Consider the following 18292-nt stretch of genomic DNA (forward strand, 5'->3'; position numbering starts at 1 on the left):
CATTAAGATCTTGGCACAGGGAGGTAGGCTATGTGTGGAACTGTACGTAAAGCCATCGGACAGAAACACACTACTCCACCACACAAGTTACCATCTGAAAAGTCAAAAGGATGGTATCCCTTACAGCCAGTTCATCAGAATCAAACGTAATTGTACAGATAAAAGCACTTTTGAGAAACATGCTGAGATTTAAAAAAATAAAATTGCTCCAAAGGGGTTATCCAAAAAGACTAATACGAGAAAGCTATAAACGTGCGAAGTACCAGAATAGAGAAACACTGTTTGAGCCCAAAAACAAAATACAAGAAGCCGAAACCGGCATTGTAATTGTCTCAGACTATAATGGTATGAGCATGAAACTTAAAAATCTTATCAACAAAAACTGGTCAACTCTAAATAGGAAAGGACAGAAACCTTTGCCCAAACCAACCTTTTCATACAGAAGGAACAAAACGATACGTAATTGCTTGGTTCAGACATATAGAGAACCCAAAAAAAGTTACCAACCTACCATTGACCAGGGCAAACCCATTCGTGGGAATTTGCTGTGTGGAACGTGTTCCCATTGCAAATCCATCATTAAATCTGACAAAGTTGAACTCAATGGCATATCACATTGGATGAATGAACATGTCAATTGCAGGACATCCAATGTTGTATACCTGTTGACATGCCCATGCCAAAAGGGTTATATTGGGGAAACTGGCCGAGAAATGCGTTTGCATTTATCGGAGCACAGATCAGCCCTCAAAAATCAAAAGAAAAATGCCCCTTTAGTCGAACACTGGGTAACAGAGAACCACAAAGAAGATGACCTTAGATGGTTCATATTGGAAAAAATCAAGATATCTATATGAGGGGGTGATACCGAAAAGAGACGCAAACAGAGAGAACAATTTTTTATGTCGAAATTTAGATCATATACTGAAGGTCTTAACAGTAGAGAAGAATGGGAAAGAATGGTGAGATAGTACTCAAGTGACTTTATACACATACATTGGACATTTTTGAGCTATCCAATAGAAGAGATACTAGTAACACCAATGTAACATTGATCTGCCACATAAACCATGAAGTGTACAAAAGATGTTAGTTATGGTAAAGACATGATAACTATTTTGATTTTCTGGGTTGGATATATGCATGCATTAACGACCAGATAATATTGTGTTCTTGAGCAATAGCACATTTTGTCTTTTGTTTACTGCAATGTATTACACACAGAATGCAATAAGATTTTCCTAAATACATCTGAAATTGTTGTATATTAATACATTGGACATATAATATCTGGTAGAAAAATGGACGTTCCAACTTAACTTGGTACCTTGTATTTGTCTAAATGAAAATAGTGGGATCCGAATTAAAATAACACAAAAAATTATATTCCAAACAAAATTATAAGTATGGAGGGTCATGTTTGTGAAATAACTAGCTACCGAGTACGACTTATCAGATTGGGATAACACGTCCGTTTTTCAACAAATTAACTCACTTGTTTCATTGATGTATATAGAAGCATTACTATCGATACATTGTGATTGAGAATGTTTCTGTAACCGTGAACTGAAAAAACTACTAAAATGGCAGATTACACCTCGCTGTGTGAATTCATATAAACACTAAATTATCGCCGGAAAATACCATTGATGGCTGTTTAATTAATAAAATGTAACTAGCTAACTTGATGAAAATATATAAATATACGAAAAGTGATAATGCTTAAAATAAGCGATAGACAGACTCATCGGGTAAACTGACGAACGGGTGCTCTTAATGTACATAAGTCCATTCTCTAATGTGGACGGAAATACCCTAAATAAACTACAATCATGGCGCTAAAATTGGTCTCTTTCCGATCCAATTAAACACAGGTGTTCAGAATCATCGTTAAACCCTAGCCAAATCCAGTATATAAGGCCAAAGCTCATAGCAGTAGTTTAACCGATACGAGCAACCAGGGAGACCGGACGGGCCGAGCGTTAGCCAATACGAGAGGTAAGAGGGATTTTAAGAAAATAAGTGAAGGGGGGTCTATTAATCGATAATTCCCCATTTCCTTAGTCGGGTGTTAACTCGTTCTTAAACATATAACCATACATTTTAGCGGGTTTTTCCACAATTCACCTGTTGATATAGAGTGAATTTATCTAAATATCGCAAAATAATGGTTGGTTTTTAAGGATACAAACTAGACCTAACAATAAAAACTCTCCTGCAACCTAGAGGCGGTTCAGCTTTTTCCTGCTTAATATCTCCATTGTATATAACATCAGGTTAAAATGGGGAACCCAATGACCCACTACCCACTCGAGTATTTTAGGTATATACGTAATATGTAAATCTCACGAAACCCGCCTCGAGTGTCTATGTATATTTAACTAGACTTGGTGCAATATCCACAATATGTGTATTATTCATTTAGACGCTGCTGATCGCCTCAATTAAAAAAGAAGAGAAGGGATCTATGCACAAGTCCATGAAGAACTAAGGATCACGTCAAAGCAGACAGAATAATGAAAGAAAATACGATGTAAAATATGAAAAGGTCGAGCCAATGCTACAAACGGATTCCATGCAAACCATAAGTAAGCGGCAATGTTAAAACAAAGTCTGGTTTACGTAACATTCGATCTAATATTCATGCACTGAATTCTAAAAATGGTGTCATTTTATATATAGATCTCCTGACGATACAGCAGGGATGAGGAGTCATTAATTTCATTATAACTCCTGGATTGATTCCGGTACTACAAATCTGTATTACCTCAAATGTAAGACAATTCTAAGTCTCTTTTTCCTCAACAGCTAAAACGAAAAAAATCCCCATACATTGTAAAACTAACAAGTGTTATGTGTCTAATTTTATAAAGAAAATATTTTAGATAGTCCTGAGGAAGGTGTTCCAAAACAAAGAAGCACCGAAACGCGTCGACAAGCTTTTTTACTGTATCTATTGATTGTTTTTTACCATGTATGTTGTAATGATAAACTGTTAAGATAAATTGAATGAATATGTAAAATGTTTTTTTGTTAAAACCTATATGATTATTGTTTTAAATAAATTGTGCATATTGAGTATATGAAAGAAATTGTTTTAAAAAAAAAAATACACTTGGATACATCAAATGTTATGTTTTGATTTAAATACAATCATTGGGGTGCTGTTGTTATAATTGATCAAAACAAATGTCAAATATATTATTCCTGGGTGAGACAGGAAAGTAAATACAAGCGGATTGTGCACCGGAGTTCCATTCTCAAGGTTGGAAAATGCTTGGTCCCTTCTCAAGGTTAGAACAGGTTTGTGCTTGCCGATCAGGTTTCTAGGCCGGAGCCTGATTTGAAAGATTCTTGAAAATATCAAACTAGATATAAACTGTAGAGCGGAGGTGTTTCTGGTGTCCAGGCTTGCATCCACGGTTCCATTCAATTTCCTTCATTAGGAGAAGGAATGAAGAGCCTTAAGTTGCCAATGATCCAGTGAGAAGGTAATGGGGCCTTTCATAGTCTTAAGTGGCTTACTTTGCTGTAATACTAATGCTGAATCAGTTGTTGATGCAGGACTAGTCTCCTCCACCGATGCCCTTTTTTAGGCCCAATGTCAGGTATGAAAGATGTATATTTTTGCCTATATGTCCTTGCACACTGTGTTTAACTCTGGAGGTTGTAGATATGTTTATTGACAAAGCACACATATATATGAAAGTATCTTGGGACTGTATTGTACAGGCTAGTCCTAATAGGAAATTCAAAAGATATCTGTGATAATTCCCCAATTAAGTTGTGATACAAATAAGATTGATAGAATGCATACTGAGATTACGGTATAACACTGGGTAATCGATGTGGGGTAGAGTTTGGATTGATAAGCAGCAGGTTAAACTATAGAGTCAGCATTTCAGTTCCCTTGTTAGATCTATAACCAGCAATCAGCCATTCATGACTGTATTGCATTCAGATATGGTGTTAACCCATTTATTATTTTGGCAGTTGATTAGGATAGAGAGAATGGAGTGTCATCTACTTGGATTTAGTTAAGATTTTAACCTGAGGTCAGAAAACCATCTTGTATGCGCTCTCACTTGGGGATATTTGTTTGTAAAGTTCGCTGGCTCGTCTGAGAGAAAGAGGTTGTGCATTCAGATTCATTTCCTCCCTGGCTGTTTCCTTGCTCAGAGACATGGCAAGCCCTCCCTCGGGGTTCCCATTTACTGTGTTGCATGCATGCAATGTCTCTGGCATGTTGTATGCATGATCGAAGAGCCATGAGCATACATTCTAGGTGCTCTGTTATCAGTATAGTTGCAAATTGCTGAGAACTTTTTTTAAATAATCCAGCTCCTGATTTCGGAGTTGGAATGTCTGCAAGAACCATCTCTTTTTCCACGAGTTGAATCTCAAGCCACTACCCTTTTCATTCTGAAACCTCTTCCAGGTTACTTACAATAAAAGGAGCCTGAAATGGATTTATTATGCTTTGCAACTTCGCTAGTTTTCTTATTACTCACTCGGAGGACCCTGTTTGAGCTACAATTTTTTCCAGGGTGTCTCCTGCACTTTTCCAGCAGTTTTTGGTACCTTGTTGCTACAATTTGGGCTGTTTTCCTTTTCATTAATTGAATCTGCATCTGACAACCTTACAGTACTCTCTTATTCATTATGGAGTCTGGAATTGTTTCAGGAAGAAGCAGGTCGTATCTATACAGCAGGAAAATGATCTTATCCTTGCCAAGAAGACCTGCTTTTGATAGATTAGCAGGGAACGCTGCACAGAGCACAATGTGTAAACAGATGCTAAATATACATATTAACAAGCATTTACAATGCAACGGTTTCGCCTTTGGAAATGTTAAAGCTATTTGCAATGTAAATGACAATGCCATTTATTTATCTGTTTTCAAAACCAACACATGAATACAAATGTTGTCATTTACAATGCCAATAGCTCAAACTTTTCCAAAGGCGAAACCGTTGCATTGTAAATGCTTGTTCTTAATCGCTTCAATGCCTTCGGAACCAGAAACAGAAACGGACACCTCTTATTTTGTGCAAACCTTTTATTGTTTCTTTTGCTTTGTGCGCTGTGCCGCCATGAAGCGTTTCGGCCTATGCAGGCCTTGAGCACATGACGCGCCTACAGGACTATATATATGTGGATTTGTGAATATGAATATATATATATATATATATATATATATATATATATATATATATATTCCAAAACAAATTTTCCAATAGCAACGCTCTCAGAAATCCAAACGTCACGCACTAGATCAAAGTCCAAGGGTGTTTATTACACCTACAACATGTTTCGGCTTTGACAAGCCTTGATCACGTCGTTGTTTTGGAATCTGAATTCTGGCGTGCTCCGCTGGAGTGCGCGCCACCTCCCACGGGGCCACAAGCAGTCCAGACGGAGCAACTTTGGTAATATATATATATATATATATATATATATATATATAGATATATCTCAAGCAAATTTCCCTCCAAAAGAAGAAAGGAGTCAGCACTCACGATATGGCCATGGAAATCCTTTTATTTAAATCAAGTCACCAGCTGTAATTACCCGATGCATTTCGGTCTCATCTGACCTTGTTCACAAGTAACGGCACTCTTATTTAAATGACACCAAAGTTCTATTCCATATTTAATGAGCGCCCCCTTGTGGTTATCCTCGTGGGTTGAAGTGCATGATGGTCTTTGTAGTGTTAAACAGTTTTTTAGCCCCAGTGGGCCACATAAAATACTTTTGAAAGGTAGCGGCCCCAATATCGTTCTATTTCACAGCTCCGTAACATACGGGCTATATAGATCCAAGCCGCGGTGACTCACGGCGGCTCCTCTGCCATGTGTCGCTTCACGACTCTCCTCCAAAAGCGGTCCTCAAAGGTAGTAATGGAGCACTTGCTGGTGGTGCAGAATTGCGGCCGGACCATGCCGCTATACATCAATATATAAAACTATATTCAACAATATAACATTATCAGGTGTCCAACATACCTACCTGTAATGATATCTACGGGATATCTCATACCGCCAGGTGAAAAGATCCATAGGACAGCCCTCACACCTCCATGCAACCACACAAGGTGCATCTCCGATTCTGTCTCTAACAATATCTATAGGGTACCTCTCACATCCCCATGTAACAATATAGACACAGCATCACTTCTACATGTGTCAGAAGGCATCTCTCATTCCTGAATTTAACAATATGGATAGGGTATCTCTCATACCTGTCTGCAATAACATCACCATATATGAATATCAACAGGGAGTTTCTCATACTGGCATGTAACAATGTCGACAGGCCATGTGGCATGCAACAACATGTTTACGACATCTCTCACAGTGGCATGTAAGAATATCAACAAGACATCTCTCATACCCACACGTAACAATATCTACAGGGCATCTGTCGCAACTGTATTCGACGTTAGTAGGAGGGAGGCTCTCATACCAGTTACGTAACAATAACAAAATCGCATCTCTCATACCCATATGCAAGAATATACCCCAGCATCTTTCATACAAATGAAAGGGCATCACTCATACGGCCAAGTAGCAATTTCAATCGAGCGTGTCTAATACACACTTGTAGCAATACCAAAAGTGCATCTCATACTCACACACAACAGCTTCAAAGGGCATCTGTCATATCCGCCTACAACAATAAAGGAAGGGTATGTCGCGTACCTGACATTCGCGGCCAGTGCAGGTAAGAGTGGTGAGGCAGGGCAAAGGGGGGAGTCGACAGACAACAGAATGTGGAAAATAAAATGTAAAAAATAAATAAAACCACTTACTTGGAGTCGGCGATGCGGCCGAGTGGTAAGTAGTTTTATTTCTTTTTTTAATTTCTTTTTTCCTATTCTGTCATCTGTTGACTTCCTCCCCCACCACACCCCACAGCTCTCACCTGCACCGGTCGCGACTGGTACCCGCAAGTAAAAACAGGAACATGGCATCTTTCGTACCAATATGCAAAAGTATCATCAATGCATCTTTCAAGAGGGCATGCAACAATTTCAAAAGGGCACCACTCTTACCCACAAGCATACATTTCAGCAGGGTGTGTCTCAAACCCACATGTAACAATATCACTCAGTCATCTCATCCTCACACACAACAGGGAATCTGGCAGATGCTCATACAACAATACAAGAAGGGCATCTCTCAGACATGCATTCAAACATATTTAGAGGGCATATCTGCTCACACACCATCTTGCATCTCACATTGGCACTCGCAAGAAAATCAGGTCATCTCTCGCCCCTTGCAGAAAACTTACAAGGTCACCTTTCACTCCCATGTCCCTCAGAAATACCCGAAGTAGCTCGGGAAAGGTGACTCACTAACAATTGACATACAACGCTCAGCCCAGAGATATGACCCAACACACACACACGAGAAACATTTAAACCTGCAGTAGCACCAGCCAGCATCAATCATTCTCACTGTAAAGCAGCACTTGTCATTATCCGGCAATTTTAGCAAAAATATAGACACAAGAAATCCCAATGCGATAGCACAAGCCTGTACAACAAAGGTCCAAGAGGATTGGGTGCACACCAAATGTTAAGTATACCAACATAAGCAAAGAATATGTAAATAATATAAATGGACCCCAATTCGTTGTTATTCTGAACATCTGGTCTGGCACTAAGGATCTACACTGGACATAATTGCTGCAGAATACTCAAATTTCTCAATAAAGAAAACCACATACCCCTTTAGCAGGTATAATTTAAAAGCACTGCACAACGTCAATTAATACGTTGGTCTTCCACACACCTCTATCAAAGGTACTTTGTTGGTATAGTGCTTACTAGTACATTAGTAAAGTGTAGCACAGAGAGTGCTACACTCGGCAAAAACCAACCTACATGTACCTGCTCATTGCACTAAAAGGCTCACCCTCTTCTCTGCAGATGGGAACTCTAAAATTCGTATTCAGAAGCAATGTTGTACGGTTTTCCACATTACCTATTTATGCTAGACACCAGAAGGCATCCAGTGTCAAGACAGCAAGAATTACAAAAATGCGACACGCTTAGCGTTCTAACCTTTGAACCCGCCAAAAATAACTGGCTCGTTCAGAATTCTGCATGAAACATTATCATATTAAACCCCAGGTGAACTGTTTTTTAAAGATGCAAAAGAAAAATACTGGTCTGTTGAAGTCGGAAGGGTGACACCACTGAACTGCATTTCACGTGCAGCAGTTAGAAACTTCAGATGCTTTGGAGCTAGCAATCATCTTTTAATCAGGAACTAGGCAGCAGATGGCGGATCGCGTGACGACGCAGCAAACAATTATTTGGGCAGCAAGGTATTATTCCAATGACTATGCAAAGAAAAGACACAAGTTGTCTCCAGGCTGCAATTAAGTCTATGTGGGTAACTAGATACTTGAAAAACTCTGGAGCTGCTAGGTACAGAGTCCACTTGTGAGGGACGGTGAATAAATCTGCAGAGTCTGTCCAAACCATGGCGCGTTTGTTCGCCATGCGAGTTGCCGTTAATCAGATTTCCTACTAAAGAGTCTAAATTTACAGTTAACAGCTGGCAGGGTATATGCACATTCGAGGGCTGGCTTCTGTTTCGCTTCACAAGAGAGATCGAGAATAAAACTCTTTACCTCTCTCCTAGTAAGGAACAAGCTCTATTCTCCAGTCAACATACGAATTTTCAGGACTTCCCATTTCATGACTTTCGAAGGTGTACAACAGAGGACTGAAGGGAGAGACAAGCAGAAATCCTCTCTCGGTTAAGAGGTAACCAAAATACTGGATTAATGTAAATTCAGCCTCCAGTATTTGACTGACGAGGGCTTGCTGTGATTGAAGCAGGCTGACAATCGTTTTTACAGTCATCTGGAGCAGGTCTGGTAGTTTTGAGACTCGTTATGAAAGGCATAAACATAAGTAAATGAATGTGGGTCTTTTTTGACAGTTTCTCCACTGCGGAACCTGTGGAACGGACGGCGGGAGGGGGCGGGAGGGGGCGGGAGTGGACACGGACGGCGGGAGGGGGCGGGAGTGGACACGGACGGCGGGAGGGGGCGGGAGTGGACACGGACGGCGGGAGGGGGCGGGAGGGGGCGGGAGTGGACACGGACGGCGGGAGGGGGCGGGAGTGGACACGGACGGCGGGAGGGGGCGGGAGAGGACACGGACGGCGGGAAACGTGCACAGGACAGCGAGGGGGGGCGGAAAGGCACACGGAGGGGGCGGGAATGGACAGACTTTCAGTGAAAGGGGAAGGAACGGGAAAAAACGTAACTCCGCCCTGGGAAAAAATCTCGGGAACGCCCCCGAATCTGGTCCGGCCTTGACGGACAGATCTCTGTTCCAATGGCTAGCCTCCATTTATGGAGCTAGCCAATGGGACAGGGGGGCGTATTCCATTTTCCTTACTGGAAATCAAGAGATTTCTCTGGAGGCGGAGCTAAGAGCTCCGCCCTCCAGCGAAACCTAAAAAGTAGAGATTCCCATCAATGAACACCAAATGCAGATGAAGTTACTGTAGAGGGAACCAGCAAGCTATTCATTCACTAAACACACCTGACACAGTAGCCACGGTGCACAGCAGATGGTAACCAGTAAAATGTAGCCTAGGATGTGTTCTTCAGTTAAAACCCCCAGAATCACCATCAGTCACTGGTAGCTATATAACAACAAATGACTGCATTCAATTTAAAACATTGTATGTACATGGTCTCAAAGCATGCAGACTTCTGACATTTCTCCCTCTTCAATAAAAGTCCACATTTAAAGAGTTGCAATATTCCTACTAACACATTTCTATTGTACAGTGGAGAAAATTAGGACCTATTCCCTTTCAACTTTAACTCTGCGCAGTCCAGCTCACTTCCCAACTAAAGAAAAGCCCCTTTACTTCCCTAACATAGCACTACGGCATTATAAACCTGATTTTCTTTTGCCTAGCGGGTGATGCAGAAATTTGCTTTGCAGTAAAAATGACCCCCGGGTACTTTGGATTTTCCAACTCTTCTTAGTAAGCTCTGCTGTTTAATCACATTAGTACTATATAGTAAAATAGAAATATTTAAACAATCTATGTCTTTGAATGTCTTTTTGGATGTGCTTGTGTAATCAAGTACCCAGTGTTAAGTCTGCCAGTAGTGTTCTTCCAGTTTCTGTTTAGTGCCTGCACCCTGTAGTAGATCCCCCTCAAGCTGGAATGGAGTATTACCTGATATAAAAGTTCCTGTTCCTTTCATAAAAGCCTGGGACTGGCATGCTGCATACTCTGACAGCCCCTGAAATAGGCCCAAAAAGTCATGTTACTTGTAGATATTACATTTTCTCTTACAAGTGGCATGGGGAACTGCAGTTGCTCAAAATAAAGCTTGAGACACATATGCAAGGAAATAAGATGGAACGTTATGACAACGGAACACATTTTTGTAAGGTATGAAATATTAAACATGGGTGTGAACCATCACAATTATGACTGAGCCTCTTCCCTTTGATCTTAACAGGAATGAAAACGTGCCGAACAACGTGAAGGAAAGTTTAGATTCTATTAAGGACACGGAGGCGAGGATTATGCTCATTTTCCTTCGCTTCAATACTAATTTCTCATAATAGTAGCCATTTTAACATTTCAGAAAAATCTATTTTCCCATGAACATCGGGAAACCATCAATAGAATACGAGTCCTTCTTTAGTATGCATAATTTAGGGTCTCACATAGTCCTTCCTCACTGACTGAACTCACTCTTTCTTCGCGTGAATCATGCCATCAGTACAAGATCACAAGCCCCGTTTCGATCCATTATTTCCTGCAACAATACGCCATGTCAGAAACATTTTTAACTGTATTTTATCTAAACAGGGCACAAGATAAAGCACACTTCTATTAAGGCAGATAACTTTAATACCATGACATCAATACATTTCATTTGCAATCACCGTTATGATAACAGCCGTACTTACAATGATATGGGAAGGGTCCTCATCTCGATGATTGCCGGGTGGGATAATCCGTGTCCTTAATAGAATTGAAACTTACCTTCAAGTTGTTAGGCACATTTTCAGTCTATGTCAGTACCAGAGGCAAGGATTATGCTAGTTCAAAACATATTCACCACCTACTGAGCCACCTCCACCACCAGTAGAATCTCTTGAAGGTTGAGTCCAAGGAACAGTCTGCCTTGTGCAACAGGTCCCCCAGGCGAGCCCCCCCAAACAAAAGGATTTAAAGACGCAGCACCCTTTGCAGAATGTGCTCCAAGCTTCTTAGTATCTATGCCTGCTTCTTACATGACCCAATGGACCACCGAGCTATAGGGGGTGAGGATATCAACTTAAATGGCTTTTTTTAATGTAATGCGTAGTTGCCGTTCCCCAGGAGGGCAGACTTCTTGATAAATTTCCTTATATGCTCTCAGGCAATGCACAAAGCATAACTTGGGAGGGTCCAGGAACGCTGGTTAAGTGATCATACAAGTATTCAACTTGGTACGGCGACTCACGGTAAAGACTGCCCCATCAGGGGGACACTCATGCAGAAATGTCTACGGCTCGCACATCTGAGATGAGTCTACAGGAAACCGAGCAAAGTTGCATCGCCATTTGGTTGAAAGTTCCTTTTTGGATAAGTACCGATTTGGTTGCCAGGACAGAAAAAGGTTTAGGACTAGATTTACGTCCCACAGAACTAAATTGCATGACTCAGGAGGAAGAGAAAGGTAGATGCCACGCAACAGCTGGCAAACAAACAGGTGCTCCCTGACCGGGGCCCCATCTATGGGATCATGCCCTGCTGAAATGGCAGATCTGACCCTGTTGACTTGAGTGGTAGGCCTGACCGTGCTCTGCCAGGACACACAGGAAATTCAATACCTGCACTTTATCAACAACCATGGGATCCAGGTTCCGTAAAAAAACTCATCTAATCCAGGCAGAATGGTATTGTTTGGAGGTACTGCCTGCCCGTGTCTTGGACAGGAGGAGCTGGGAGCGACCAGTGTTGCCTGTAATCCACCAAGCCGTCAACTGGCGGGAACCCTTTGATACCAGGCAATTCGGTGTCTGGTCCAGATTCAACAGAATGTGTGTAAGCAGGGGGACTCGGAATGGACAATCCCAAGAAAGTTCCAGAAGAACCAGAAACCAAACTTGCGACCTCTACATGGAGGTTATCATGACTACTTCCACTGTCTGCTGGCAGACCTGAGCCAAGGACCGAGTGATCATCAAGGAGAGGAGGAAAAGCATAGCCCCATTCCCGGCTCCAGTCCTGGAGAAACGCATTTGTGGCCACCACCTGTGGGTCCGATCTCCAACTGCAGAACCAGGAAAGCTGATGGTCGAGACGCTAACAGGTCTATTGAAATTGGGCCCTATAGGGTTGAGAGCCACCTGATAGTCTGGCTTCCACCGGCTGGAGTTGTGAAAATGTTTTGAGTGCAAATCTGCTATCTGATTGCTTGGCCCAGGATATATTCTGTTGTGACTGAGATTGGATGCTCCGTGCATCAGTTCAGGAACTCCTACGCCATGTCCGCCAGAACTCAGGATCTGGTACCCCCTAGGTGATTGATCTATCTCACCGCCAAGACATTGTACATTAGTAGTCCGTACGCATCAGAAATACCCCTGGGCAAGTGCACGGCCTTTCCGCATGGAGGGGACTGGTCAGCACTAGCAGACTGGGAAGATCTGGGGTTGCAAATGATCGGGGATCTGTATGGGGAGGGAGCCCTCTTTTCTTTCCAGGCACTGCATGACAGATAAGGTTTGCCTAATGGTGATATTTTGCTACATGCAGCTCTGCTATATGCGATCCAGAAATACTGGGAGAAGGGTTATCGGAACCGCAGACGTCCTTGACATGTCAATATGTTGTAATTTCAGCAGGGACAGTAAAGGCAGTCACGTGCCTGTGAGGGCGGACGGTGAAAGAGTGACAGCAGCCATTGAATTGGTTACGTGAAAGGTGGGAAACCGACTTGGGTAAGGAGATACCTGAAATGACCTGGAATAAGATTGTGGAAAGGGCATGGAAAGGCACGCGGAATGCCAGATTCCAACTCAATAACATATTTAACCCCAGAGCAGATAACTAAATATGTTCATGTGGACTCGGCGTGCTGCCCAAGATTTAACACGAGGGCAGCGGACTTCCAACACATGATGTGGAGTTGCCCACAGCTAGAAACATACTGGGAGGAGGTGGTCGAGGTGCTATGTGGAGCAACGGATAGGCAGATAGAGCCGGACATGGGGGCATGGATACTGCACTGCTTTCCGCACACAGCGCGCACTAAGATCACAAGCAAATTTATCGATTTGGGGCTGTTGTTGGTCAAACGAGAACTAACAAGACCGTGGACATCCCAAATGGGGCCTTGCGTGGCGAGATGGAGGGTGGAATTCGAGAACTGGGCGGATAGCAAGAGTATGGCCAGGTTTCAACAGGTCAGGAGAGCGAATAACGAAAAAGCGATGGAAACTGCACGGGCGTGGGAAGCATTGGTGGCATTGATGAGGCTCCTGGAGTCGGACACTGACTAACTGGAGGCGCCTCGGGAATGTGCTGGGGCATACAGAGTATAGATAAGCAGGGGAGAAATGAGAGAGCAAAGGGGTAGGAGCGGAGATAGCGTGTGAGGGAGAATAGATCAAATGTAATGGGAGACCCGCACACCCTAGCACAATGTTGATGTTTGATTATCCTTGTTTATAGTGCATGGAGCACACAGGTGGGGGAGTTAGTGGGGAGGCAGAGGGAGGGATAAGAATAGGCAGGGGGCACCAAGTCTCAAGAACAATGTGCTGTGGGACGATTTGGCATGCCTACACTGATGATGATACGAACAGGTGATAAGGAGGATTGATAGCGTCATGCAGATCGTCTTAAGATGTGAATGTTAGCTTGCAGGCGGACAACGAATATCAATGCAATGTAATAAGGAATGTGCCCCATGTAGCAATGAGTCATGTACAAGGGTGGGTTTGTGTGTGTTGAAAAATAATAAAAACATTTTGCAAAAAAAGGGCGAAACTGTGTGTGACAGAAGGGAGGGGTGTCTGAAAGCATGTGTGAGAGAAATGTGTGTGTGAGAGTATAAATTGGGTGCGTAAATTTGAGAGAAAATGTGTGTGTGATAGACAACTTTAGAAATAGTTGATATATATGTCTGGGAAAGTGTGGTGTGTGTGAGAAAGAGAGAAAGTGTGTGTGAAAGAGATGAAATTGCTAGTAGTGCAGCGAAAAACAAGGCAAAAGGAGGCGAGAGTGATGCAGCATCACGGGAGAGCTGGGCAATCTGAAACTTGACAGCTTTTGCAGATTCTGCCTCGTTGGAGAGATCATTAGATGACCCTGTGTGGCCTTCTTGACTTTTCAATCAATTGCATGTTTTATGTCAGGTTTTCAAGTTTTCTTTTACAATATTGAAAGAAAACCTACAAATTTCAGAATGCATCATGATGGTGGCTGAAAAGGATGGACTGGCTGGTGGTGTCAAACCATATACATGTGGCCATTCGGCAGCTACGTACGATAATCTGTAAATTCACTACTACGATCTGCAGGACTGTTTACTAGGTGGAGGCACTGAAAATAGTGTTTTATAGCACTAGAAATAGAAAAATCACGCACTTTTAAAATGAAATATAAAGGCGAGAGTCATGAAAATCAAATATAAAGTTGAGTGTTCTAAAATTAAATATATATATATATATATATATATATATATATATATATATATATATATATATATATATATATAAATAAAATATCCTGCTGGCGGTCGCCAGTAGGTAGTTATAGTTAGGACCTAGTTTCCATAGGAAATCCACAACATTCTATTTGTAATAACTCTGGCGCCGGTGGATGAATCTTCGTGAATTTCTCCAAGGAAATGGCCTGCTCGGTTCCGCTCCTTCCCTAAAAGTTTGGGGGTGATTCCTCAAGTGGAGGCCGAGGAAAAAGGGGGGTCCCAAAACGTGTTTTCTCCATGCAATTTTCCATAGGGACCTTTAGCCAGGGCTACAGCCCGAACGGCTGAATGGAATTACACGAAATTTGGCAGAGAGGTAGAGTTCTGTTCGCAGATTGTGCCTTTTGTTAAATGGTGTAAATCCGTTCAGTAGTTTTTGAGAAAATTGCAAGTACAATCATAGCGATATCTTGAGACGGAGTTCAGCACGCGTACGGAAATCCGTTAAATTCCGAGCGCGAGCTGCATGCTGATTGGCTGTGAACTGTCTGTCAACACTCAAAACCAGGAAGTGTTGGCGGCCATCTTGTGCCTTATAGACGATGTATGCAGTCTTCTATGTGCTTGCAAATTTGTGTTTTATACGTTCAATTTACTAGTTTGTATCGTTACACTTCCAGCAAACACTCTGCCACTGTTGTTTTAGGTTTGTAGTGACTCATTCATCCGTATGTAGTAATCCTATCACTACATTAAAACACTAATGGGCACATATACAATAACTGGCATATCCCCAGGAATATGTCAGTTATTGTGCTCCGTGACACCACCACCATGGATGCGCCGTATTTACAATGGGGTGTACCATGGGACAGAAATGGCACATATATGTGATGTATCTGAACTGTAAAGGTGGTGCAGAGTTATGTTGGAAGTGTATCGTATCTCCAGCAATGGTCTGGGGGCTCTTTGCTCAGACTGCTGTGTCAATCCCTACACCTGCTTTAAGGTAGTGCAGGGTTTTGACACAGCATGAGCGCAAAAGTGACAAAGTGAAATCTTGTAGATTTTAGTCAGCCTCTTTTAGGAGGTGTTCCTGCGCAGGAATGCCCCCCCCATGTAGGAATGTGTCCTTCCGGTACAGGGATTTACAATGTGACGTACCTCCCAGATACGTCACATTCTAAATACCACATATTGTGGTGCATCTTTTGCACCACTGCTTCATCAGAAAAGTGATGCAACAGTGGTGTAAAAGAGGCACAAGGGTGTTGTAAATCTGCCTCTAACAAACACTTACAAATTCACCGCGGCAGTTTCACTAGCAGTGCATTCTTTTTTAATTCACTTTTGTTATTATTTTACATTAAAAATATGAAATATAACTTTAAAAATAAATATAAGTATTTATAATAAAAATGTAGGAAATTACTATAAAAATAAATACATAAATATAATAACTAGTATATTTCAAAATTATCATTTACAAAACCTTTGAAATTCACTGAAAAAAACCATAGGTTTCACACACATAGTTAGGAATTAGCATTTAAAAAACCTTGGAAATTCACTGAAAAAACCATAGGTTTCACCCATGTTATAGTTAGCTGGACATTTATCTCTACAAAACCATTAAAATTCCCTTGTTATAGTTAGTTCAGCTAACTATAACTCGCGCGCCCGCAATGCACTGCTGATGACGTCACATATTACATCACTCATGACATGGTCAGTGACATCACTTATGGCGATTCTGTCTAAACTAAAGACGCTGTAATAACCAAGAATACGAGAGTGTGCGCGTTCCTCTGTCTCCAGACTGGTTTCTGGGGAATCTTTTGTATATGACATCGGCGAGATCCTGCTGAAAGGTAACACGCACCACGCCAAAAATAAGTGCGCCGGAGTCAAGGAGGATCAAACTGGGAGCCATTTTTTGACAAGAAAAAGACTCCAGGCAGCCATCGCAAACCAGCAGACTTCTGATGCAGCAGATTAAACAACGAAGAAGCGACAATAAACGGCAACGGATACAATCTAATTTGAACACTCGAAGAACCCCAAAGGAACATCATAAGGAGACTGAATCGTCGGAAACCTACCGGAGGGCAGCAACCGACGCCGACTGACCCGAGTGGGGTAAGAGTGACTCAATTAACTGTACGCCAGTAATCGCTATTGTTTAATCAATACTGCGCAACATAGAAGCAGCACAAGCGACTAAAAGCGTTCTCAGTGAAACAAAGTAACAATTGTGAATTTGTACATTGAAAAAACACGGAGACTCGTATTCTAAACAGCGCATAATTTGTTTAAATAAAAGAGACAAAAAGAATCGCCATGGAAGAAAGAGAGGCGAGACGAAAAACCGAAATAGCTGATTTTTTTTACGACAGCTCCTAAACCTCGAACCGAAAGGGGCCAAATATTAACAACAAATAATAACAAGGATAAATTAAGACATTGGGAGAGATTATCAAAAAAATAAAAAAAAAATGGTGGGAGCTAATAACCCTGCAGAAATATGTTGAAGCAAAACGAATCCCAAGGGGACTCAGATTAACACTAATGCCGAACCATCAAGATACTAGTGGGGAACTCCTGCAAGAATGGGGTGGGGGGACATCTTCTAGATTCCTCGACAGGTCTTATGATTATACTAATAAACACAGATAAAGCTCTAAAAGAAATAAGGGCAGAATTAAAAAACGTGGAAGAAGAACTAGCAAAACTAACCTTAACGGAGGATCAACAAAAACTAAAATCTGATATTCTAAAAAATGTAAATAAACACTAAGAGAGAGTGAAACAGCGCAAACAATTTAGGTTCCAAAGAGACAAGGCAGACTTCGAAGAAGGGAGAATTTTCACTTTTGGAAAACAATACGATGAAAGGAAAAACAAGCAACAAAATGAAACAACAGCCCCAGAAACCTCCAGCTTTGATTCTCTAAGTAGTTTAGAACTGAGTGAAACAGAAGAAAATTCAGCAAAAACCACTGAAATGAAAAGAAAAACTTTTTAATAGAAATGCAACTGGCTCTGGAACAACAAAGTGCAAAAAAACAACCAAAAAGAGGCAGAGGCAGAGGATGGAACCGTGGAGGAAGAGGAAGATCAGAAGAGGTCTGAGCGGTCAGGGAAGAGGCAAAACCAGATACTTGGTCAAGGGACAGACTGAGACAACCTCGCAAATAGAAATTCAAGATCAAAACACACAAGAACTGACCATAATAAACCTATCCTCCAGACAAATGAACTACTCAAAAAAAGGTTTGAATTTCTGCCCCACCTCACATCTAAACATAGCAGAAACTACAGTGGATTTGTATAAATACACGAGAAAACTGAAACTTGCCTAGATATAAGCAGAAAAATCTGTAAATAAAATAATTCTATATCTGAAACCCAGGAAACAATTGAACTATTAGCAGAAGATGCAGAAAGTGTTGAAAGATTGGTAACAATGGGCGCCACATCAGAATCGCAAGAAAAACACTCCTTAGAAGATTTAGAGGAAACAACTCCCACATATGGAGCAAATGAAATTGGCTTAAAACCAAAATCAAAATTTCGTCCAATCCTACC

General features: G+C 41.6%; 1 protein-coding gene across 2 annotated transcripts in view; it reads right to left on the reverse strand.

Annotated features, from left to right (window-relative positions):
* The window catches only part of TMEM141 (transmembrane protein 141), a 143048-nt gene that overhangs the window by 83152 nt on the left and 41604 nt on the right, over positions 1–18292 (reverse strand). For both annotated transcript variants that reach the window (XM_078642074.1, XM_078642075.1), the window contains exon 2: positions 10225–10291. In XM_078642074.1, coding sequence (XP_078498200.1) covers positions 10225–10291 — 67 coding nt within the window. The remainder of the gene's footprint in view (positions 1–10224; positions 10292–18292) is intronic.

This window comes from Lissotriton helveticus, chromosome 5_1, assembly GCF_964261635.1.
Source record: "Lissotriton helveticus chromosome 5_1, aLisHel1.1, whole genome shotgun sequence".
Taxonomy (NCBI): Eukaryota; Metazoa; Chordata; class Amphibia; order Caudata; family Salamandridae; genus Lissotriton; species Lissotriton helveticus.